The following is a 27,158-nucleotide window of genomic DNA, read 5'->3' on the forward strand; positions in this document are numbered from 1 at the left end:
CAGAGAGGGATGCTTATGTTAGCTAGCTGGCTATGGCTATCCAACTCCGGAACAAAGTAAAGGTAACCTCAAGGTAAGCTTTTGGTTTCATTAATTTACTGGGGCCCGCCCTTTGTAACTGCTAAACTGCTTTCTGACCGTACACGCTACTGCAAGATTATAGCGGGTTTACTAATGTGTTAGTTCTAGTAGCTATGTTGACTAATATGTTAGCTAATATGGTAACAATGTAGGATGTGTGTAGTGGTTAGCGTTTATGACATGAAGGTCTGGCTTTAGTTTTTTTGTAATGAAAGTGAGCTGTGTTTGCGTGTGATCATTCTGCCGATTGTGTTGAAAAACATATATATTATTATTTTTTCTTCTAGGGGTTAGATCAGCTTTAAAATTTTGAATAGATTGTAGCTTCCATCAATGTAATTGTCCGCATCATTTCCAATCCCCCATATATTTTTGGGGTATATTTGTGTAAGTTTAGATACACTTTAGCCAAATGCATTTAAACAAAATTTTTCACAATTCCTGACATTTAATCAGAGTAAAAATTCCCTGTCATAGGTCAGTAAGCATCACCACTTTATTTTAAGAATGTGAAATGTCAGAATAATAGTAGAGAGAATGATTTATTTCAGCTTTTATTTCTTTCATCACATTCCCAGTGGGTCAGAAGTGTACATACACTCAATTAGTATTTGGTAGCATTGCCTTCAAATTGTATACCTTGGGTTGAACGTTTTGGATAGCCTTCCAAAAGCTTCCCACAATAAGTTGGGTGAATTTTGGCCCATTCCTCCTGACAGAGCTGGTGTAACTGAGTCAGGTTTGTAGGCCTCCTTGCTCACACAAGCTTTTTCAGTTCTGCCCACAAATGTCCTATAGGATTGAGGTCAGGGCTTTGTGATGGCCACTCCAATCCCTTGACTTTGTTGTCCTTAGGCCACTTTGCCACAACCTTGGAAGTATGCTTGGGGTCATTGTCCATTTGGAAGACCCATTTGTGACCAAGCTTTAACTTCCTGACTGATGTCTTAAGATGTTGCTTCAATATATCCACATCATTTTCGTTCCTCATGATGCCATCTATTTTGTGAAGTGCACCAGTCCCTCCTGCAGCAAAGCACCCCCACAACATGATGCTGCCACCCCTGTGGTTCACGGTTGGGATGGTGAACTTCGGCTTGCAAGCCTCCCCCTTTTTCCTCCAAACATAACGATGGTCATTTTGCCCAAACAGTTCTATTTTGTTTCATCAAACCAGAGGACATTTCTCCAAAAAGTAGTCTGGATTTTTTTGGGGCGGTTTTGGAGCAGTTGTTTCTTCCTTGCTGAGCGGCCTTTCAGGTTATGTAGATATAGGACTTGTTTTACTGTGGATATTGATACTTTTGTACCTGTTCCCTCCAGCATCTTCACATGGTCATGTTCTGGGAGAGATTTGCACTTTTCACACCAAAGTACGTTCATCTCTAGGAGAAAGAACGCATCTCCTTACTGGGCGGTATGACAGCTGCATGGTCCCATGGTGTTTATACTTGCGTACTATTGTTGTTTGGAAATATCTCCCAAGGGTGAACCAGACTTGTGGAGGTCTACAATTGTTTTCTGAGGTCTTGGCTGATTTCTTTTGATTTTCCCATGATGTCAAGCAAAGAGGCACTGAGTTTGAAGGTAGGCCTTGAAATACATCCACAGGTACACCTCCAACTGACTCAAATAATGTAAATTAGCCTATCATAAACTTCTAAAGCATGACATCATTTTCTGGAATGTTCAAAGCTGTTTAAAGGCACAGTCAACTTAGTGTATGTAAACTTCTGACCCACTGGAATTATGACACATTTAATTTTAAGTGAAATAATCTGTCTGTAAGCAATTGTTGGGAAAATTACTTGTGTCATGCACAAAGTAGATGTCCTAACCGACTTGCCAAAACTATAGTTCGTTAACAATAAATTTTTGGTGTTTGAAAAACGAGTTTCAATGACTCCAACCTAAGTGTATCTAAACTTCCGACTTCAATTGTATATTTTGGGTATGTATATACACTGCTCAAAAAAATAAAGGGAACACTTAAACAACACAATATAATTCCAAGTCAATCACACTTCTGTGAAATCAAACTGTCCACTTAGGAAGCAACACTGATTGACAATAAATTTCACATGCTGTTGTGCAAATGGAATAGACAACAGGTGGAAATTATAGGCAATTAGCAAGACACCCCCAATAAAGGAGTGGTTCTGCAGGTGGTGACCACAGACCACTTCTCAGTTCCTATGCTTCCTGGCTGATGTTTTGGTCACTTTTGAATGCTGGTGGTGCTTTCACTCTAGTGGTAGCATGAGACAGAGTCTACAACCCACACAAGTGGCTCAGGTAGTGCAGCTCATCCAGGATGGCACATCAATGCGAGCTGTGGCAAGAAGGTTTGCTGTGTCTGTCAGCGTAGTGTCCAGAGCATGCAGGCGCTACCAGGAGACAGGCCAGTACATCAGGAGACGTGGAGGAGGCCGTAGGAGGGCAACAACCCAGCAGCAGGACCGCTACCTCCGCCTTTGTGCAAGGAGGAGCAGGAGGAGCACTGCCAGAGCCCTGCAAAATGACCTCCAGCAGGCCACAAATGTGTATGTGTCTGCTCAAACGGTCAGAAACAGACACCATGAGGGTGGTATGAGGGCAAAAACGTCCACAGGTGGGGGTTGTGCTCACAGCCCAACACCGTGCAGGACGTTTGGCATTTGCCAGAGAACACCAAGATTGGCAAATTCGCCACTGGCGCCCTGTGCTCTTCACAGATGAAAGCAGGTTCACACTGAGCACATGTGACAGACGTGACAGAGTCTGGAGGCGCCGTGGAGAACGTTCTGCTGCCTGCAACATCCTCCTGCATGACCGGTTTGGCGGTGGGTCAGTCATGGTGCGGGGTGGTATTTCTTTGGGGGGTGGCACAGCCCTCCATGTGCTCGCCAGAGGTAGCCTGACTGCCATTAGGTACCGAGATGAGATCCTCAGACCCCTTGTGACACCATATGCTGGTGCGGTTAGCCCTGGGTTCCTCCTAATGCAAGACAATGTAAGACCTCATGTGGCTGGAGTGTGTCAGCAGTTCCTGCAAGAGGAAGGCATTGATGCTATGGACTAGCCCGCCCATTCCCCAGATCTGAATCCAATTGAGCACATCTGGGACATCATGTCTTGCTCCATCCACCAACGCCACGTTGCGCCACAGACTGTCCAGGAGTTGGCGGATGCTTTAGTCCAGGTCTGGGAGGAGATCCCTCAGGAGACCATCCGCCACCTCATCAGGAGCATGCCCAGGCGTTGTAGGGAGGTCATACAGGCACGTGGAGGCCACACACACACACACGACTGAGCCTCATTTATACTTGTTTTAAGGACATTACATCAAAGTTGGATCAGCCTGTAGTGTGGTTTTCCACTTTAATTTTGAGTGTGACTCCAAATCCAGACCTCCATGGGTTGATAAATTGGATTTCCATTGATTATTTTTGTGTGGTTTTGTTGTCAGCACATTCAACTATGTAAAGAAAAAAGTATTTAATTAGATTATTTAATTCATTCAGATCTAGGATGTGTTTTTTTAATGTTCCCTTTATTTTTTGGAGCAGTGTATATATACACACACACACACAAATACAAACCCTCCCCTAATTGTAGTAAACTAATAAACAACAACATTTAGGCTTCTACTTCGAGTTTATACATACTACAGTCGTGGCCAGAAGTTTTGAGAATGACACAAATATTAATTTTCACAAAGTCTGCTGCCTCAGTTTGTATGACGGCAATTTGCATATACTCCAGAATGTTATGAAGAGTGATCAGATTAATTGCAAAGTCCCTCCTTGCCATGCAAATGAACAGAATCCTCCAAAAACATTTCCACTGCATTTCAGCCCTGCCCCAAAAGGACCAGCTGACATCATGTCAGTGATTCTCTCGTTAACACAGGTGTGAGTGTTGACGAGGACAACATTGGAGATCACTCTGTCATGCTGACTGAGTTCAAATAACAGACTGGAAGCTTCAAAAGGAGGATGGTGCTTGGAATCATTGTTTTTCCTGTCAAACATGGTTACCTGCAAGGAAACACGTGCCGTCATCATTGCTTTGCACAAAAAGGGCTTCACAGGCAAGGATATTGCTGCCAGTAAGATTGTACCTAAAGCAACCATTTATCGGATCATCAAAAACTTCAAGGAGAGCGGTTCAATTGTTGTGAAGAAGGCTTCAGGGTGCCCAAGAAAGTCCAGCAAGCGCCAGGACCGTCTCCTAAAGTTGATTCAGCTGCGGGATCGGGGCACCACCAGTACAGCGCTTGCTCAGGAATGGCAGCAGGCAGGTGTGAGTGCATCTGCACGCACAGTGAGGCGAAGACTTTTGGAGGATGGCCTGGTGTCAAGAAGGGCAGCAAAGAAGCCACTTCTCTCCAGGAAAAACATCAGGGACAGACAGATATTCTGCAAAAGGTACAGGGATTGAACTGCTGAGGACTGGGGTAAAGTCATTTTCTCTGATGAATCCCCTTTCCGATTGTTTGGGGCATCCGGAAAAAAGCTTTTTCGGAGAAGACAAGGGGAGCGCGCCCATCAGTCCTGTGTCATGCCAACAGTAAAGCATCCTGAGACCATTCATGTGTGGGGTTGCTTCTCAGCCAAGGGAGTGGGCTCACTCACAATTTTGCCTAAGAACACAGCCATGAATAAAGAATGGTACCAACACATCCTCCGAGAGCAACTTCTCCCAACCATCCAGGAACAGCTTGCTGACGAACAATACCTTTTCCAGCATGATGGAGCACCTTGGCAAAAGTGATAACTAAGTGGCTCGGGGAACAAATCATCGATATTTTGGGTCCATGGCCAGGAAACTCCCCAGACCTTAATCCCATTGAGAACCTGTGGTCAATCCTCAAGAGGCGGGTGGACAAACAAAAACCCACAAATTCTGACAAACTCCAAGCATTGATTATGCAAGAATGGGCTGCCATCAGTCAGGATGTGGCCCAGAAGTTAATTGACAGCATGCCAGGGCGGATTGCAGAGGTCTTGAAAAATATTGACTCTTTGCATTAACCTGTTAGGGCTAGGGGGCAGTATTGACACGGCCGGATAAAAAAACGTACCCGATTTAATCTGGTTACTACTCCTGCCCAGTAACTAGAATATGCATATAATTATTGGCTTTGGATAGAAAACACCCTAAAGTTTCTAAAAATGTTTGAATGGTGTCTGTGAGTATAACAGAACTCAAATGGCAGGCCAAAACCTGAGAAGATTCCATGCAGGAAGTGGCCTGTCTGACAAGTGGTGTTTCATCTTGGCTCTTTTTATTGAAGACTGAGGATCTTTGCTCTAACGTGACACTTCCTACGGCTCCCATAGGCTCTCAGAGCCCGGGAAAAAGCTGAACGATATCGAGGCAGGCTCTGGCTGAAACACATTTGGCAAGTGGCCGATCAGAGTACTATGGGCTTAGGCGCGTGCCCGAGTCGACCGAATGCTTTATTTTCTTTTGTCTGTTAACCTAAACACAGATTCCCGGAATATTATCGCTTTTTTATGAGAAAAATGGCATAAAAATTTATTTTAAACAGCGGTTGACATGCTTTGAAGTACGGTAATGGAATATTTACAATTTTTTTGTCACGAATTGCGCCATGCTCGTCACCCTTATTTACCCTTTCGGATAGTGTCTTGAACGCACGAACAAAACGCCGCTGTTTGGATATAACTATGGATTATTTTGAACCAAACCAACATTTGTTATTGAAGTAGAAGTCCTGGGAGTGCATTCTGACAAAGAACACCAAAGGTAATAACATTTTTCTTATAGTAAATGTGACTTTTCTGAGTGCTAAACTTGCTGGGTGTCTAAATAGCTAGCCCTGTGATGCCGGGCTATCTACTGAGAATATTGCAAAATGTGCTTTCACCGAAAAGCTATTTTAAAATCGGACATATCGAGTGCATAGAGGAGTTCTGTATCTATAATTCTTAAAATAATTGTTATGCTTTTTGTGAACGTTTATCGTGAGTAATTTAGTAAATTCACCGGCAGTGTTCGGTGGGAATGCTAGTCACATGCTAATGTAAAAAGCTGGTTTTTGATATAAATATGAACTTGATTGAACAAAACATGCATGTATTGTATAACATAATGTCCTAGGGTTGTCATCTGATGAAGATCATCAAAGGTTAGTGCTGCATTTAGCTGTGGTTTGGGTTTATGTGACATTATATGCTAGCTTGAAAAATGGGTGTCTGATTATTTCTGGCTGGGTACTCTGCTGACATAATCTAATGTTTTGCTTTCGTTGTAAAGCCTTTTTGAAATCGGACAGTGTGGTTAGATTAACGAGAGTCTTGTCTTTAAAATGGTGTAAAATAGTCATATGTTTGAAAAATTGAAGTTTTTGCATTTTTGAGGTTTTTGAATAACGCGCCATGGGATTACACTGGCTGTTACGTAGGTGGGACGATTTGGTGCCACCTATCCTAGAGAGGTTTTAACTTCATGTAATTGTCAATAAAAGCGTTTGACACATATGAAATGCTTGTAATTATACTTCAGTATTCCATAGTAACATCTGACAAAAATATCTAAAGACACTGAAGCAGCAAACTTTGTGGAAATTAATATTTGTGTCATTCTCAAAAATTTTGGCCACGACTGTATATACATTTTACGGCCACAATCTATTTTACAGCTCCATTCAACCCCTCCCATCTATATCTTAACACCATCCATATAGGATTTCTATTTGCAATATATTTTTCAACTGTGCTGTGATGCTTCACAAACGTTCTGAACCTTTCTGTTCTCATAGTTTCTACAGATTCTAATTAAAGATAAAAAAAATTGCTAAAAGTATTATTATATTATTGATCGATTGACTATGACTTTTCAAGTCACCCAGTATTGCTATATGCAGCGTTAGCTCCAGGTAAATGTTGCAATTCTTCAGCCATTTCTTTAACGGAAGCAAACGGAACGAAACAGGGGTAAACATACCTGAATTTGTCCAAAATAAATTCTCCAACTGTTGGTCTAATGATTACATTTATTTTTATTTTTTATGATTACATCTTAGATCAGCTAAACGCAGGAAAGAGTGTGCAAGGCAGTATTGAATGTATCACTGTCACCTTGATTACACTTTTTTTTTCTCAACCTGTGCATCTACTCTTGTAAACTTTCATTCACAGGCTAGGTTGTAGCAACCTCATGATGGCTATAGGGAAAATTTGAGTATCATGTAGTAGCCTAAAGTTATCGATGTTACATTGAGCCGGGTGAAAATAATATGAATGACAATAAGCAGTAATAGAAATAAAGCCATGCTCATTAAAAAAAAGTCCTCCCTCATCTTAAACATCACCTACAGCCACTGGCCTAAACTATAGCCTACTGTAGCCTATCAAAATGAATTGCCCACATAGGCCGTTAATATAGGATATAAAAACAAGATGAAATTGAGAATAGTGAGGTAGCATAGGGAATGGAGCGCAATGGAGCATGAACTAGAGCGACTGACTTAAAAATTAAAAACACGCAAAAAACGCAGCCCATGTGAAGCGAGTGAAGGCTTAACTGAATGAACAACAAAGACAAAATGCAATATCAAAGTTTGTTAAAATAGTTTGGGGAATGGCCTATTTGATGGCATGTTTAATGGACGGTGTCAAAACCGATAAGGTTTGTGTTTCCCTGTCTGAGTTGATATGCTGATTTGAGCTGATGGCCCATCAGTTGATTGACAGCTGATTGAACAGCTTGTTGACCAGCTGATTTCACCATCCCCACTCCTGCAATTCCCTCGAACCCTGTATCTTTAATCATGCGACGATCATCATCATTCAACATTGTGATCACATTGATTGGATGAATATAAATTGATACAATGATAAAAATCCAAACTAATGCACAACAATTGTAAAAATGAAAATCATTTCATTGCATGTACAGTTTAGTTTTATTTTCAGTTGTATTTGCAATTTTTGTTGAGCTGCGACACTTTTCTTTGCCGTGTAAATTATCAGACTATTTGTTTTACTTCTTGAAAACATTTAAGTAAATGCAATTAACTTGTAGACCTAAGCAACCTTCCTAATGTGGAGGACGAGCTCCCTGCAAAAAAACAGCCCAGTCCGACCATGTTTCGCAGCGTTATCAACAAAAAGCGGTTTTGAGCAAATGTTTTTTGGTTGTAGAGTAATGTTTAGTTTTAAGGATCCAAACACGTAATTTTCTTAACCTTCTAGTGGCTAAATGACAGCATAGGTTTCAAGTATCATGCTAGCTAGGCTTGAGTGTTAGCCTGGTAGAAGTTGCAGGAGAGACAGTAACACAATGCCGTCAAGAGGGGGTCACCAATTTTTTTGCCTGCTTGTTTGGACGACCCCCAACCAAATCTCGCGTAGGGCCCCTAAAAGGCTAGATCTGGCCCTGGTTATTTGTCCAAAGATTTATTCTGCCTATTGCTTGCCTTGAACAATAAAAAATATTTTTATTTAAAAAAAATACCGGTTTTGCCTAATTTCCCCCCTTTACAAGTATGTCAATTTATTACAATCTAGTACCACAGAAGACTTCACAAGATATGTTCTGTAGCTGCATGTAGCCTACAGTAGGCTTCTTGAAATGTCACCCAGTGGACCTGCAGTCTAAGGTACAATGTAGGTAGTAGGTAGGCTACGGTACTGTATTATACACAAAAACACCAATTCTAGCTGCCCCCTGGCGGCAATTCTAAATATTTCTTTAGACATTCAAATCCTCCTGCTTCAGGATTATGTTACTCCTCTGACAGTATGGGTCAAATTAAGATCAAACATCTGTATAGGGCTAGGATTAGATTTAGGGTAAGGGTTAGTTAGGGTTGGTGGAAAACTGGTTGAATTAACCCCAGATAGGAGAGAACGGGAAGTATTAACTGGTCTGCTTATCTATTCAGATTGGGAACGAAAACAGAGGAAATATAACTGAAAAAGCCCTGGGAAATGAATTCCTATCACTGGCTATGTGGTTCATGCAGGGAAGAGGTCGAATTGGGCAATGATCAAGTTTGCGAAAATCCCAACTGCTAAATGACAAATAGTTTATTTTATTCCATGGTTCAATGATCACAAATACTGTGGAATTGTAGTCAGTTATCTTAATCTATGAAATATGATCTGTGAATCATTCAAAGCTGTTTAAAGTTGTCTGAAAATGAGGAAAGACCGCATTTATGGTTTTTTTATAAGAATGATTATACAGTATGACAAGACTGCTCTTTCACACCTCATTTTTAATTTCTGGGCAATTTCTTTGCATGAATAGTTCACCAGGAAAATGCATGATTTTAGATGAGATTAATAATCTATTTTCACAAGTGTAGCACTCACAAATTGTCTTCACCAGGCTTCCTTAAACTGAGAACATTTGGTTGAGATTGTTTTGAAGTCTGCGGAAGCTTGTATGGTATATTTACAGCCTAGTCTGAGTTCCCAGAAAGAGGAAAATGCATGTTTTTAGACTAAATTAATCCGGTTTCACACACAAACTTGTGAAGTGAACAAGTAACTCAGAAATTATGGGTTGCTGTCCGGTGACTTCAGAGAGTTGCACAATATGACTCTGAGGTTAATGCCTGGACACGGAAAGGACTGGTTATTCACAGGTTCCTGTGTAGCCTATTTACTCACCTGCAATGAAGCTGACTAATGTCAAGACAATTTGGAGCATTTTGCTGAACATGGTGGTGTGTGTATAAAAGTTAGCTTTTATTTGTTTTTAAGATTGCCTGAGAGGTTTTACTCACTGAGACAACGGCAGCCAGCGTTTCTATACCGCCTGTGCTGAGGACGATGTATGGGATCACGTTCTCTGCAAAGCCCGAGTCCCTCAAGATCCCATTGGTGTAGTACCAGATCTGTCAAGAGATAACAATGATCAACCAATACCACCGCATCAAAAATGTGGACATTTTAGGCCACATCAAAGCTTTGGCCTGCATGTGCTCATATCAATAAATACATGTGAATAAATGATACCCCACACCAATTGAACCCATTGAAAACAACCCTGATTTCAAATAGCATTTAACCATTGAAATGGATGTATACTGTAGAGATGAATTCGTTTTTTATCAGTTTCAGAATTAAAGCAGTCCAGTGCCAAGTAGTTGGAATAGGCAGAGAATATAGAAAAGACTGCATAAATATCAATTCACCCACCAAGGTCAGGAGCAGGGGAACTCAACCCTGATTTGCGTCATTGCGTTTAAAATCTGCATAATCTATTGAGACTTTCAAATGGACCTTGCCAATTGCAGGTTAGAAATAAATGCCTTTACAATATTGAGTTATTTGTCCTACAAAAACGAAAGAGATAGCAACACCCCCAAGAATGTAAACCCAAATCACTTTTTCCGAAGTGTCTGTCACGGTTATCGTCGGTGAAGGAGGACCAAAATGCAGCAGGACGGTGTTTGTTCATTTTGAACATTTATTAAATCAAAACGAACACGAAAACAACAAACAAGAGAACGAACAATCCATTGACAGTCTGGCAAGGCACAAGGCTAAACACAGAACAATCTCCCACAAAATACAAGACAAACACACCCAACTAATATAGGACTTCCAATCAAAGGCAACACCAAACAGCTGCCTTCAATTGGAAGTCCACCCCAATTAACTCAACATAGAAACACACTCACTAGACTACACATAGAAATACATAAACATAGACCATAACCCAAAACCCGGAAATAATAAATCAAACGCCCTCCTAATTAACACACCACCCCGAACCACATAAAACAAATACTCTCTGCCACGTCCTGACCAAACTACAATAACAATTAACCCCTATACTGGCCAGGACGTGACAGTGTCGCTATGCCGGTTTATTTTTGTAAGAACATTATTACCGGCTCATTTTGAAGATAAACACCACATTCCTACAAAAGCGATTGGTGGCACTGGCATATTCATATTTTAAAGGTCCAGTGAATGAGGAGCTAGTAAGAGCCTTGTACAGTAACTACGCCAGTGAGGACACAGCTACTGAATTAAATAGAACACTTAAAAATGTTCTCTATGGATACATCCCTGTCCTTTAAATTGCAAGCCCAATCTCCTGTCTGTCTTATGAGCCGGAAAGAAATGCGAATTTAATGCCAATTACAGTGCAAAGGTCAATTAGTGATTTAATTAAGCCATAAGTTCCATTTGTTCAACTGTGTCCTTGGATTGATACTAATCGAGCCTTTTCCTTGTGAGCTCTCACACTGTCATCAGCATCTCATTCCTTCTATCTTATTCCTATCACACAGCAAAGTCGCCAGTAATGCATTCGTAATGAAGTTTCTTGGGAAAAATTCCTTGTGAAGTTCTGTGACTATATGGCAATATATCTAAAAAGAAAATGTTAATTTAAATTCCTGAAAACAGTTTATTTTTTTTGGTGGGGGGAGATAAGTTTTTCGAGGACTGGTAAATGAATAAGCACATCGAGTATTGATGCAATAGATTGCATACTCCCATAAATCTCAGGAAGCGTCATGCATAAACTTTGCATGAATAATTCAGCAAGTTCAAATAACATCTAGACGTTTGTCTGTGAAAGGGGATTATTATCTGTCAGTAGGAGTTTTTCCTTCCCCCCCCCCGACTGTCACCAACTTAATAACACTTCCATCTCAACTACTGCTGCTGGAGAGGCAAGCCACTTATTAGTCATTCCATTGTTAGATTAAAATGTAAATGTATATATATATAAATAAAATGTTTACCCCCTTTTTGTCCCCAATTTCAATTTTGTCTCATCGCTGCAACTCCCCAACGGGCTTGGGAAGCGAAGGTTGAGTCATTCGTCCTCCGAAACGTGACCCGCCAAACCACGCTTCTTAACACCTGCCCGCTTAACCCGGAAGCCAGCCGCACCAATGCGTCAGAGGAAACACCGTTCAACTGACGACCGAGGTCAGCCTGCAGGCGCCCAACCCGCCACTAAGAGTCACAAAAGCGCGATGAGCCAAATAAAGCCCCCCCCCCACGGCCAAACCCACGCTAAATGGAGGTTGGATGAAGTGCATTTCTGATGGCACAAATAACCCCCAATATTAATACCTTCAAATGCACTGGAAAACATTTTTATCTCAGAGAACACTACACTCAATTGTCAGAGATGAGAGAACGCTGCCACTTACGGCATTCAGGCCACACAGCTGGTAGCAGGCCATGGTGACTATGACGGTGATGACCTGCCAGCGCAAGGCGGGGTTAAGCATGAGCTCGGTGACGGACGCCATGTGCAGGGTGTTCTGGGCCCGACTCTCAGCGTGCACCTCCTCCAACTCCTTGGACACGTCCTTCTTGCCTAGGAAGGCTCTGAAGGCTGAGACGCACGCACGCACGCACGCACGCACGCACACACACACACACACACACACACACACAATGACTCCCAAAGTGCTTATTATATTGAACAAAGACCAAGTTGTGGTTTGATTTGTTTGTTAAGTTGAACAGGAAATAATTGGTAACTTCTGTACGTGGTACATACTTTTTACACGTGTTTTCTTTTAACTTTTTGTTCAACCCATCATCACCTTGACATAATCAACTTGGTAAAAAATTGTATTTACTGGTAAAAGCAAAAACCTGGTGTTGAAAAACACTGCAGTGACCGGAAACAGATTAAACTGTAAAGCTTTGTATAACTGAACATGTTCCCAGCATTACATGCTTTAATTTTATGCCAAATTTGCAATAACCCTACTGTATATACTGTATAGTCTTTCAAAACTATGCGGGTGACAGCAAACAAGTTTGAACAACACTGACTGTTGAACCTGTGATTTAATTACATGCCAAATTTGCATTTGTGTACCAGATTGCGCAGCTTTATTTTTCTGTAGGGAGATTATAAACATTGTTCCCGTGGAGGGACTATTTTGTGTTCAGTAGAATAAGTGTGTTGCTATGTAAGACAGTACTGGAACCTGAGCCCTCTCACAGCACGCAGAGTGATACACACAACAAAGGGGCCTTATCGAGACCAGACAGACTCTGTGAAACAACATTAGGCTGTTAGTGGGGAGATCTCACCAGGGTATTATCAGTACAGAACCCCATGCCGTGATATCAGCAAGATCTATGAAAATGTGTAAATGTTTAGAGGCTGACAAAGAGGGACCAAGAGAAGGGGCGGTAGAGAGGAGATGGAGATGAAATACAATTCAATGCAGCTTTATTTGGTGCAAATGCTTCTCACATTGCCATTGTCAGAGCACTTGACAAAAGGAAAGAAATTTCAGAGCAACAACTTGAGGGTGAAAAATATAACGCTTTCATAATAAGTTCATTATAACAATGGCATAGCTCCAATCCTAATGCCTTTGGACAATTTATGGCGACGCCATTTATGGCGATGACAACCTATCACAATGTACAGACAGGTGTTGCATTCTCATTGCAGCATGATGTCAGCCTTAGGCCAGGCAGCTTCATGCTGATAGTTTTCAAACTCCAGTAAATCTCTACACAGAAAGTATATAGTAAAGAGGCTACGTTGAAGACTATAAATAAGATGAGAAGATGGGAAAACAAAAGGGAATGAGGGAACAGAACACCCTGTGCCTGACTAGCATCATGCTGGGCTAGGGATTGTGATAATATAAATCTACAGGCAGGATTTAGTGACGGCAGTGGTCTGTACCTGCCAAACTACAGTGGTTCCTCCTTTAAAAGTTGCGTCATACTGCGGCACACCTTGCGTGCTGCCACAACATTCTGTGGCACGTCATTTAATTGTCAGCCATTTTTCCTGTTACTACAAGTTATTGCTAGTTTGACCACAGAGGGCATCTTTGACAAGCATTTGATAGTATTCCGTATTGGCATTACCAGAGAATTTAAAACCTTTTTTGTAATAACATAGTATATGGGATTGATTTTAAGAAATTTGGCTTAATTAATTAGATTAATATTATGGCGTTTCTATTCAGAGAAAAACGAAAAACGAAACCCTCAGGGTTTCCGTTAGGATGAAATGGAAAATATGGCGATGTACGTGACGGTCGGGAGTAGGCTACAGGATTGGAGGATTCTAAATTGTTTGCCTTCATTAGACAACTTTGTTCCAATATTTCTGTAAATCAGTGATATTTATTCCCATAGTAATTCGTTATAGATCCATAACTAAATCAACATCTGCATTTTGAAAGAGTATTTTTTTATCAATATTTTATTAACAAAATGTGTTTATTTGTTTATTAGGCTACCGTGCAGTCTACAATACATACTGTAGTAAACATTGGAAGGTGCCTAATTCTTTACATAAGGGAGAGCGGTCCATGTCTGTACTACAAAATGCGGAGCTCGTGGGAGACCGGTGTTACTTCATAGTTGTGATGTCTTCACTATTATTCTACAACGTAGAAAATAGTAAAAATAAAGAAAAATCCTGGAATGAGTAGGTGTGTCCAAACTTTTGACTAATACTTGCTTAATTTGATTCAAATTAAGCTGTTTCTATATTAAGAAAAACGAAAAACCATCTGGGTTTCCATTAGGATAGAATGGAAAATATGGCGCTGTACAACGTGACGGTCGGCAGTACAGTACTGGGCTATTTAGCTAAAGAATCCCCGCAGGGCACGAGGAAGGAGTAGGCTGTCCTTGCAAATAAGAATTTGTTCTTAACTGACTTGCCTAGTTAAATAAAGGTTACACTAAGCACATAACATTTCTGCATCTTAATTTTCAAATTATTGTCTAACCAATACCCAAACAGAGATTAAGTGAAAATAAAAATCTCATTGATTTATCAAGACCAGTCCCCATGCTTGCCTCAGAGCAGCGCGAAACGGTGCTAAAATAGTTGTAGGCTTTTGCTTCTAACTTTTATATGCTCTTTAAATAAATAAGACCTACACCATTTTTAACAGCATATCATTCAACATAAGTGAGACTCATTTCGCCTTAGGCCTACAGTGTATCGGGGGGGAATGTGATGTGACTTTCCGCCAATAATTACATTTGGAGGATTGGAGGACTCGAAATGAATATCTAAGGGGCATTTTCCATTAGGATCATTAGGATTATCATGTTGCATACATTTAAAACCTTTTCTCCATTCACAGATGTCCTTTCCTGAACAGCTACACAAACACAGAGGTTAAGGGCACAGTAAATGGTATTTTATTAGCTCTGGACTAAATGGCATTTGACAAGTTTAAGATAGATTTTGGGGGGGACTAAAGGAAGTTTGTTCTGCAGTCTGTCCTATATTGGAGAGATATAAGTAAGATCAGGGGGAAAAAAACATTGACATGGAGGCCAATCTGTTCTTGGGGACATTCGATGCTGCAGAAATGTTTTGGTGCCCTTCCCCAGATCTGTGCCTTGAACACAATTCTGTCTCGGAGCTCTACGGACAATTACTTGGACCTCATGGCTTGGTTTTTGCTGTGACATGCACTGTCAACTGTGAAACCTTATATACACAGATGTGTGCCTTTCTAAATCATTTCATATCAATTGAATTTACCACAGGTGGACTCAAATCAAGTTGCAGAAACATCAAGGATTATCAATGGAAACAGGATGCACCTGAGATCAATTTCGAGTCTAACAGCAAAGGGTCTGAATACTTATGTAAATAATGTATCTGTTTTTGTTTTATTTATACATTTGCAAACATTGCTAAAAAACTGTTTTTCACCTTTTCATTATGGGGTATTGTGTGCAGATTGATGACGGAAAAAAATATATTTTATCAATTTTAGAATAAGGCTATAACGTAACAAAATGTGGAAAAAGTCAAGGGTCTTTCAACTGGTACCCAGGGACATTCAGATGAGTTATGTGGCCTGTGGGCGTCCTAGAATAAAACAACTGACACTGTACATGTTTGTGAGAGACTTACCTTTCCACAGAGGGGTATTATTAGTGTGTAGCCCAAACTGTTCGACCCTACAGACAGAAGTTGGCAGATTGTCTGTACCGACTTCAGATGACTCCCAAGACGCTGGGAGTCGTAGAGCAAAATGGAGAACACCATCACGTTCCTATGACCCGTCTATGGAACGATGACTCTTACGAACATTCTCCGTTTGTAGGCCAAACCGTTCGGATGCTACAGACGATTTAGTGAGAAAATCAATTTTCGGGATTGTCTCATGGTCTGATGTGTCTCACCGCTGTAGCTGTCACCTTTCTCTGCAGAAGTGCAACATCGGCTAATGCAATCTCTAGCTTAAACTGATCGATTTTTTAAATGGGGATTTTTGTATTATGCTAATTTGATTTCTGCGTGGGCACGGACATCGACTCCAAGGGGTTTTAAAGGCTCTTTTCAGAGGAAAGGATCATGTTGCATCAATGACTGCCACTATACAAAGAGGGTTGCACGCTGCGTTAAGGCTTACTCCTAAATCAGTGAAGAATAACAATATGGACACAGACGATTACAGTAGCCAGGGGTGTAAAATGAGATGGCTGGCCACTAGGGGTACTAATCAATAAATATTTGTTTGTCTTTTGGCAGAAACCTGGACTCTATGTCCAGGACACGACTGAACTTGGTACTTTTGAGGCATGGGCAGAATGAAAAATGGAGCGCAAATGCAACAGTATTGGATGATCTGGAAAAAAACATATATTCCTTTAGACTTCAAGTTAACATAAGGTTCTTAGCCCCATTCTGTCAAGAGTAGAACTTCCTCAAAAAGCACATCCTTCCAAGTTTTAACTTTCAACCATCCTAACCTTTCCCAGGAAACATGACTGTGGGATATTCCTGTGTACAAAGGCAGAAGGCAGTCTATTCAAAGGTCTCCATGGGTAATTTATAACATGACTTCAAAGACCAGGGAATCATGTCTCCATAGACTTCACTGATCACACAATCCTTTAGGGATATCAGACATTAGGCTATACAGTATAAAAGTGAACTTTCAAATGTAGCATGTTGTTTATCCTGTGCCTTGCTACCCCATGCCGTTCTTTTGCCAAAAGGTTTAAGGGAAAGTCAGAAATATGACTGATTTTGTAAAGTATGTGGACAGTTCGGCAAAGGCGGTTGCGTCAACACTAGAAGCATCAACATACTCTTTCATGCAGGTGTGACCGGTGCACCTGACCGCCAGTCAGGTGCATTATAAACTGTGTTTGCATTCATTCACAGATCCTCTTGCTTTGTCGGTTGGCATGGTGATTTTTATTAAAGTATAATCAATTGTGAAAGTAGTTTTATGGCAATGATCTTAGTCCATCTAGAACCATTGTACTCCCTGGACACACCTTCCAGTAAGTGTTGCAACAGTCTTGATTGAAATAAATGTATATTGTATAATTCTGAATGTGTCTGTAGCACAACATTGAGCTCTGATTGTGCATTTGAACAACGAGAAGCAGAAAATAAATTGCTGCACCTTATCTTTGCTTTTTCTTCCCATGCTCCACCCCTTATGTACAAGAACCTGTTTTATCTTAGTATTGTTTAGTTGTATTTGGTTATAGGGCTGCGTGCGTCTCACCCATGGATAGGACAAGGATACCTGAAACATGCACTAGACACACAGCTCCACAAACATACAACCAAAACAAGGCAGTACAATATTGATTAAAAGCACCAATCACAATTCCACATAAGGATCCCCAAATATAATCACTTTCCATGCTCCAGCCCAGAGCCTGCCGACTTGCGTCAAAATGTGATCGGTTTAAGTTCGTAACTGTTACACAAACTTTTTAGAGGTGAGGTCTTCTGATAATTACCAACATTATAAAAAGGGCGTGGCATGGGAACAGAGGCAACCGATTCAAAGAGAAATGCACTTTATTTACATTCAATAACAGTATGAACATAGCCTTACCTTTGCTTCACAAAATGCACAATAAAAAAATATTCAGTTATGTTTGTTCAATGTCAGAGATAAGTAGGCCTACTGGAACCCCTAGGAACGCATGCCAAGGAAGAAGAACGGATCTTCAATGTACTACAATGCACAGAACGCATATACTTACAATTACAGAGATCATTAACAAGGACTAACATTGTATCCTCTCCCAGAGCACACCAAATGTCTCAACATTTGTGAATGACTGCAAACACTCAATTTGTTGGGAGCCATCGTCAGTGATACCCACATTCAAAAATAAATGTATCAGTCCATTCCATTCCGTTTACCTTTCTTTCCTCTGTCACATTTGGGTTCCCGAGTGGCACAGCGGTCTAAGGCACTGCATCTCAGTGCAAGAGGCGTCACTACAGTCCCTGGTTCGAATCCAGGCTCTTTCACAGCCGGCAGTGATTGGGAGTCCCATAAGGCGGCGTGCAATTGGCCCAGTGTCAATTGCACACCGTCATTGTAAATAAGAACTTGTTCTTAACTGGCTTGCATAGTTAACCCTCGCAAGGCTGCCAGCCTAGACGGCAACCCTAGCCGTGTCCTCAGAGCATGCGCAGACCAGCTGGCTGGTGTGTTTACAGACATATTCAATCTCTCCCTATCCCAGTCTGCTGTCCCTGCATGCTTCAAGATGGCCACCATTGTTCCTGCACCCAAGAAAACAAAGGTAACTGTGGACTATCACTCCGTAGCACTCACTTCCGTCATCATGAAGTGCTTTCAGAGACTAGTCAAGGACCATATCACCTCCACCTTACCTGTCACACTAGACCCACTGCAATTTGCATACCACTCCAATAGGTCCACAGACGATACAATCACCATCACACTGCCCTATCCCATCTGGACAAAATTAATTCCTATGTAAGAATGCTGTTCATTGACTACAGCTTAGCATACAACACCATAGTACCCTCCAAGCTCATCATTAAGCTTGAGGCCCTGGGTCTCAACCCCGCCCTGTGCGATTGGGTCCTGGACTTCCTGACGGGACACCCCAGGTGGTGAAGGTAGGAAACAACATCTCCACTTCGCTGATCGTCAACACTTCCTGCCCCCTTCCTGTACTCCCTGTTCACCCAGGACTGTGTGGCCATGCATGCCTCCAACTCGATCATCAAGTTTGCAGACGACACAACAGTAGTAGGCTTGATCACCAACAACGACGAGACAGCCTGTAGGGAGGTGGTGAGGGCACTCAGAGTGTGGTGTCAGGAAAACAACCTCTCACTCAACAAAACAAAGGAGATGATCGTGGACTTCAGGAAACAGCAGAGGGAGCACCGCCCTATCCACATCAATGGGACAGCAGTGGAGAAGGTGGAAAGTTAAGTTCCTTAGCATACACATCACAAACAAACTGATATGGTCCACCCACACAGACAGTGTGGTGAAGAAGGCGCAACAGCGCCTCTTTAAAACCCTCACAAACTTCTACAGATGCACAATTGAGAGCATCCTGTTGGGCTGTATCACCGTCTGGTACGGCAACTGCACCGCCCACAACTGCAGGACTCTCCAGAGGGTGTTGCGGTCTGCACAATGCATCACTGGGGAAAACTACCTGCCTCCAGGACACCTACAGCACCCGATGTCACAGGAAGGCCAAAAGGATCATGAAGGACAACAACCACCTGAGCCACTGCCTGTTCACCCCGCTACCATCCAGAAGGCGAGGTCAGTTCAGGTGCATCAAGCAGGGACCGAGAGACGGAAAAACTGCTTCTATCTCAAGGCCATCAGACTGTTAAACAGCAATCACTAACACAGAGAGGCTACTGCCTACATACATACTTGAAATCACTGGCCACTCTAACAAAGTCACTTTATTAATGCCACTTTAATAATGATATTTACATATCTTGCACTACTCATCCCAAATGTAATTACTGTATTTTATGCCATCTATTGCATCTTGTCTATGCCGGTCATGGCCCATCCATTTATTTATATGTACATATTCTTATTCCATCCCTTAGATTTATGTGTATCAGGTTGTTGTTGTGGAATTGTTAGATTACTTGTTAGATATGGCTGCACTGTTGGAACTAGAAGCACAAGCATTTCACTACACTCGCAATAACATCAGCTAACCATGTGTATGTGACCAATAAAATTTGATTTGAATATTCCACCAACCTCCTATATTGTCCTTTCGCATGTTTGATGTCTCGTCTGAGGTCGTAGCGGGCTTTCTTGTATGCATCCATGTCCGTGTCCCATTTCTTGTAAGCGGTAGCTCTAGCCTTTTGCCCAACGTGGATATTACCTGTAATCCATGGTTTTTGATTTGGATACGTTCTTATAGTCAACTGTGGGGATGACATTGATGAAGCTTGTAACTGTTGTGGTAAACTCAATGCTATCGGATGAATCCCGGAATATATCCCAGTCTGTACAAAAAAAACAGTCCTGTAGCTTCGCGTCTGCTACAGCCGACCACTTCCGTATTGAGCGCATCACTGTTACTTCCTGTTTGAGCTTTTGTTTGTAAACAGAAATCAGGAGAATGGAGTCATGGTCAGATTTCCCGAATGCAGAACGGGGAGGGCCTTGTATGCCTTTCTGTGGGTAGAATAGAGTTTTAGCTCCCCTAGTGGTGCAGGAGACGTGTTGGTAGAACTGAGGTAGGATGGTTCTAAGTATCCCCGCGTTAGTCTCCACCCACCAGAAACGCTGCCTTTGGGTGAGCGGTTTCTTGTTTGTTTATGGCCCCATACAGTTCATTGACTGCCAGAGTGGTGTTGGCATGTGGAGGGATGTAGACAACTACGGATGAGAACTGTCTTGGTAGATAAAAGGGTCTGCCACTAACCATGAGGTATTCTAAATCAGGTGAGCAAAAGCTAGAGATTTCCTTCACACTGGAAGCAGCATACTCGTTTTTATTTATAAAAAAAAACAGTCCTCCTTTCAACTTCTCTGAAGCCACTATACAATCCTGCCGCTGCATTGACAATCCATCAAGTACTACTACGTGCATAGTGTCATCATCCAGAAACGTTTCAGTAAGACATAATATTGTAGCTTTTGAAGTCTTGCTGATAAGAGATTCTTGAACGAAGGTCCTCCATCTTATTCTCGAGTGACTGGAGATTTAACAATAGAATGAAGGGAGCGCGCCATTTGTTTTTCTCTTTGCCTCCAATTCTTTTTTTAACCTCCTTTTTCTCCCCAATTTCGTGATTACGATGATGTCTCATTGCTGCAATTCCCCAATAGGCTTGGGAGAGATGAAGGTTGAGTCATGCGTCCTCCGAAACATGACCCGCCAAGCCACGCTTGTCAACTGACTACCGAAGTCAGCCTACAGGCACCCATCAGGAGTCGCTAGAGCACGATGAGCCAAGTAAAGCCCCTCCGGCCAAATCCTCCCCTAACCCGGACAACGCTGGGCCAATTCTGCACCGCTGGGATGGGCGGTAATGACACAGCCTGGGATCAAACCCCAGGCTGTAGTGATGCCGCAACAGTGAGATGCAGTGCGTTAAACCGCTGCGCCACCCGGACTACAGCTCTTTTCCCACATCTATGCCTGCAGTGTTTTGGTAGCCCGTAGAACAAAGGAATAGGGTCTAGTATGAACAGTGGAACAGCTGAGTCGGATTTGAAGTTGTATTTGAAGTCAAAATCGAGGTTAGTAACTGTCGATCTGATGTCCAGAGATGCTTGGCGGTCATATGAGATAACAGAATGTCTGTACAAAAAAAGTAAAGATAAACACAAGAAAAGTCTATATCTCAAAGCTGGGTTGGAACTCGTAAGATGTCGCCCTTCATCAGCACCATCTTGTTGGTCACATGTGTATGAGCACCTCAGTAATTCAGCACCTTGCAGGAGTTTTTGGCATCATTTATGCACTTTGGCTAGCTCAAGAGCATGATACAGCGTTGATTGAAGAGCTAAAAATCAACATGTCCCCCTTACATGTGTAATGAACACGAGGGGAGACAGAGCTGGTTTCAAGCGCAGGGCGCAACAGGTGTTTATTGAAAAGGACCACAGTAGGAGGCAGGTAGCTGGGTCCAGGGGCAGGCAGAAGGTCATACACAGGGGGCAACAGTACATGCAGGGAAAAGGCTAGTAATGTAGTCCGGGAGATCAGGCAATAGGTAGAGGCAGTGAATAGGCAAAAGGCGTCGTTAGTGAAGCAGGCAAAAACTATCATACACGGGAGGAGAAAATCACGGGAAAAACAGTGTTCCGAAAGACGAGTGTCACAAAACAAACAATACCTCACAGAGATGGGGTGCAAAGAACTGAACTAAATGGTGTGTGATAATGACATACAGGTGTGTGAACAGGTGATTAGAATTCAGGTGATTGGGATCTGGAGAGTGAGATGCGTTCAGGGGATCTAGGTGTGAGAGTGTGGGCTGGAAAGTGAGCTGTGTTCAGGGGATCTATGTGTTTGAGGGTGTGAGTTGGAAGCAGACGTTACAACATGTAATCCATTTCAATGCAATGTGTGATGAGTATATTCATAAGTACACAACAGTTTCTGCAAGCATCTTTTTGGTGAGTCATTATCTCAGCAGGCCATATATGCAAAGGCAATGTAAACACGTGTGTGCGTGTGTTTATTTAAGAGGGTTTACCTTTCTCTGCACCGGCCTCATCCCTCCTCTCCATCAGAAGGAAGCGTGGGCTTTCGGGTAGGAAGGGCAGCACACAGAGCTGCAGCAAGGCAGGCAAGGCCAGGAAGGCAAAGAGGAAGTTCCATCTGGACTCCTGCAGGAACCCCAAGAGATAATAACAGACGGAAAGAAGGATAACCACCAGAGAATCACAATGGACAACCACCATATACGCTGAACAAAAATATGTAAAGTATGTCAATTATTGGTCCCATGTTTCATGAGCTGAAATAAAAGATCTCAGAAAGGTTCCATATGCACAAAAAGCTTATTTCTCTAAAGGTTTGTGCACAAATTTGTTTACATCCATGTCAGTGAGCATTTCTCCTTTGCCAAGATAATCCACCCACCTGACAGGTGTGACATATCAAGAAGCTGATTAAACACCTTGGGGACAATAGAAGGCCACTCTAAAATGTGCAGTTTTGTCACACAACACAATGCCACAGCTGTCTGAAGCTTTGAGGGGGAGTGTGCAATTGGCATACTAACTGCAAGAATGTCCAACAGAGCTGTTGCCAGATAAGTTCTCTACCATAAGCCTCCTCCAATGTCATTGTAGAGAATTTGGCAGTACGCCCAACTGGACTCACAACTGCAAACCACGTGTAACCACGCCAGCCCAGGACCTCCACATCCAGCTTCTTCACGTGCGGGATCGTCTGAGACCAGCCACCCAAACAGATGACGAAACTGTGGAGTATTTCTGTCTGTAATAAACCCCTTTTGTAGGGAGAAACTCATTCTTATTGGCTAGGCCTGGCTCCCCTGTGGGGGGGCCTATGCCCTCCCAGGCCCACCCATAGCTGCACCCTGTCCAGTCACGTAAAATCCATAAATTAGGGCCGAATTAATGTATTTCAATTGACTGATTTCCTTATATGAACTGTAACTCAGTAAAATCATTGAAATTGTTGCATGTTGCATTTATATTTTTGTTCAGTATAAATACAATGGATAGAACAGACAATCAAATTAATTGCTATAGTATTTATGTTTACTGCACCACATGATTTTTCAGAATTTGGTACACTACAATATTCTGTTGCACGTGCGCGTCAATGTGAAGTCAGTCACTGCGTGACTATGACCTGACAGAACTATGCAGAGCTATGCCTTCTTTTAGAGCAGTTTAATCGAAAGGCTTTGAGCCCTGTGGTGAGTTACAGTAAGCATCTCCTTTCTTAGTGGTTCCTATTATCTCTGCCTAGAGATGAAGGCAGTCCGGGTGAATAAACTGTTTCAAGTAAAGCCCACAATAACGCCTTGGAAGTAAAGCTGTGCAGTAACTACAATAACTAATGAAATGACTCATGTGAAGTAGAAGAATAACAGGTCTTTTGAGACAAACAAGGCTAAACTCTGAAGCCAGGATTCAATTAAAAGCCTCTCACTGTCAGGTAGTTTGTGTACATATTGTATAGGCAATCTGTCCCAAAGCCTAGCCAGTCAATTTATCAACGTAATCTACCCTGGAAAAAAAACATTTTTTCCCTAAGCTAGCATTTGGTTTGCAACAGTTGGGGTTTGCCTAAAGCTTACGGTCTGCCTCCAACCTGTGGAACAATGTTGCAAAAAAATATATTAAAAAAACGATCTCCACCAGCATGGCGAATTCCTTTATCAAGATCATTATAATGGATATATCCAAATACATGGCAAAAGAAACAAAGGTAAAACAAACAAATGAAAGTTCACATAGTTTGCTGTCGTTTCAGCTGCTTGATTTGATTGTGTGTTGGCTTTAGTTGGCTACCTAGCAAAGGAGAAGTAGCTAGCCTGCATAGCTACAGTGCATTCAGAAAGTATTCATACCCCTTGACTTATTTATTCCACATTTTGTTGTGTTACAGCCTGAATTCAAAATGCATGAAATAAAAAATTCTCACACACAATACCCCATAATGAAAACATTTTTTTTTTTTTAATGTTTGGAAATGTATTGAAAATGAAATACAGAAATATCTCATTTACGTACATACAGTACCAGTCTAAAGTTTGGACACACATACTCATTCCAGGGTTTTTCTTTATTTTTACTATTTTCTACATTGTAGAATAATAGTGAAGACATCAAAACTATGAAATAACACATATGGAATCATGTAGTAACCAAAAAAGTGTTAAACAAATCAAAATATATTTTATATTTGAGATTCTTCAAAGTAGCCACCCGTTGCCTTGATGACAGCTTTGTACACCGACAGCTTTGCACAGCGCAGACTATGATCGATAATGTCAAAAGCCGGACTGAAGTCTAACAGCCACCACAATCTTTTTATCATCAATTTCTCTCAGCCAATCATCAGTCATTGTGTAAATGCTGTGCTTGTTGAATGTCCTTCCCTATAAGCATGATGAAAGTCTGTTGTCAGTTTGTTTACTGTAAAATAGCGCTGCATCTTTTCCAGAAGTTTACTAAGGGTTGGTAACAGACTGATTGGTAGGCTATTTGAGCCAGTAAAGAGGGCTTTACTATTCTTGGGTATAGCGGAATTACTTTTGCTTCCCTCCAGGCCTGAGGGCACACACTTTCTCATAGGCGTAAATTGAAGATATGTGTCTGTGCCGGTGTCTCTTCACAGCCCTCTGTTCCATAAGGTGTATTTTAAATCAGATTTGACTGCTTGCATGAGTTACTTGATGTGGAATAGAGTTCCATGTAGTCATGTCTCTATGAAGTACTGTGCACCTCTCTGGTCTTGAAGAGACTTCTGGTGGCATGTGTTGTGGGATAGGCATGGGTGTCCAAGCTGTGTGCTAGCAGTTTAAACAGACAGCTTGGTGCATTCAACATGTCAATACTTCTCACAAATACAAGTAGTGATAAAGTCAATCTCTCCTCTACTTTGAGCCGGCAGAGATTGACATGCATATTGTTAATGTTTGCTCCCAGTGTACATTTAAGGGCCAGCTGTGCTGCCCTTTTCTGGGCCGATTGTCATTTTAATTATTTTTTTTACACCTGACCACACAACTGGACAGTCGTCCAGGTGCGACAAAACTAGGCCCTGTTGGTAGTGTTGTTAAGAAGGCAGAGCAGAGCTTTATTATGGACAGGCCTATACCCATTTTAGCTACTGTACGTTTTACCCCTTTTTTCTCCCCAATTTCGTGACTCTTGGGTAGCAGAATGACTTCTGCTTCCCTCCAGGCCGGAGGGCACACACTTTCCGGTAGGCTTAGAAGAGATGGAAAATAGGAGTTGCAATATCGTCCGCTATCATCGTCAGTCATTTTCTATCCGAGTTGTCAGACACAGGTGGCTTGTCAGTGTAGACAGAAAACAATCATTTGTTCACCTCCACACTTACTTTACGGAATTCAAAATGACAATGCTTGCCTTTCATAATTTGGTTAGTTATGCATGGATGTGTAGGCTCAAAATTTGTTGTTGGTATGTCATGCCCAAGTTTGCAAACCTTGCCTATGAAAAACTTACAGAAGTTGGCAACATCAGTGGATTTTGTGATGAATGAGACTGGTGGAGCTAAGTTTGCCTTTTTGCCCAAAACTTAATTTAAGGTGCTCCAAAGACGTTTACTATCATTTATCTTTGTTTCATAGTACAGTTTCTTCTTCTTTAAGTTCAATTTAGTCACATGGCTTCCTAATTTACACTATGTTTGCCAATCGGCTGTGCAGCCAGACTTATCTGCCATTCTTTTTGCCTCATCCCTCTCAACCATTCACGTCTACAATCAATCCACTGGGATTTAACAGATTTTACAGTAATTTTCTTAATGGGTGCATGCTTATTAATAACTGGAATAAGCAATTTCATAAATGTGTTAAGTGCAGCATCTGGTTGCTCCTCATTACACACTAAAGACCAGCAAATATTCTTTACATCTTCAACATAGGAATCACTACAGAACCTATTATATGACCTCTTATACACTATGGCCCAGCATTTGCAATTTTGGTTTTCCTAGATATGGCTACTACATTATGATCACTACATCTGATGGATTTGGATACTGCTTTTGAGCAGATTTCTGCAGCGTTAGTGTCACAACATCGACGGAAGGTGGCGCCCCTCCTCGCCCGGGCGGCGCTCGGCGGTCGTCGTCGCCGGCCTACTAGCTGCCACCGATCCTATTTTATTTTCTATTGGTCAACATATGTCAATGTGAGATATTTTTAGCACTTTTCTGGGATTCTTGTTTTTATTGCTTTATTGGCAAGCTTATCCGACACTGATATTTACAGTGTAAGTCGGAAGATTACATACACCTAGGTTGGAGTCATTAAAACTCGTTTTTCAACCACTCCACAAATGTATTGTAAACAAACTAAAGTTTTGGCAAGTCGGTTAGGACATCTACTTTGTACATGACACAAGTCATTTTTCCAACAATTGTTTACAGACAGATTATTTCACTTAATCACAATTCCAGTGGGTCAGAAGTTTACATACACTAAGTTGACTGTGCCTTTAATTAAACAGCTTGGGAAATTCCAGAAAATGATGTCATGGCTTTAGAAGTTGCTGATAGGCTAATTGACCTCAATCGGAGGTGTACCTGTGGATGTATTTCAAAGCCTACCTTCAAACTCAGTGCCTCTTTGCTTGACATCATGGGAAAATC

The 27,158-nt window shown here is 41.7% G+C and overlaps 1 protein-coding gene across 3 annotated transcripts in view; it reads right to left on the minus strand.

Moving 5' to 3' along the window:
- slc2a9l2 (solute carrier family 2 member 9, like 2) overlaps positions 1 to 27,158 on the minus strand; it is a 243,642-nt gene that overhangs the window by 131,891 nt on the left and 84,593 nt on the right. For 2 of the 3 annotated variants that reach the window (XM_014131731.2, XM_014131730.2), the window contains exons 7-9: positions 22,528 to 22,660; positions 12,221 to 12,408; positions 9,827 to 9,937 (exon numbers count right to left, since the gene is read on the minus strand). In XM_014131731.2, the coding sequence (XP_013987206.1) occupies positions 9,827 to 9,937; positions 12,221 to 12,408; positions 22,528 to 22,660 (432 nt within the window). 3 annotated transcript variants of the gene reach the window in all.

Source organism: Salmo salar, chromosome ssa12 (genome assembly GCF_905237065.1).
Source record: "Salmo salar chromosome ssa12, Ssal_v3.1, whole genome shotgun sequence".
NCBI lineage: Eukaryota > Metazoa > Chordata > Actinopteri > Salmoniformes > Salmonidae > Salmo > Salmo salar.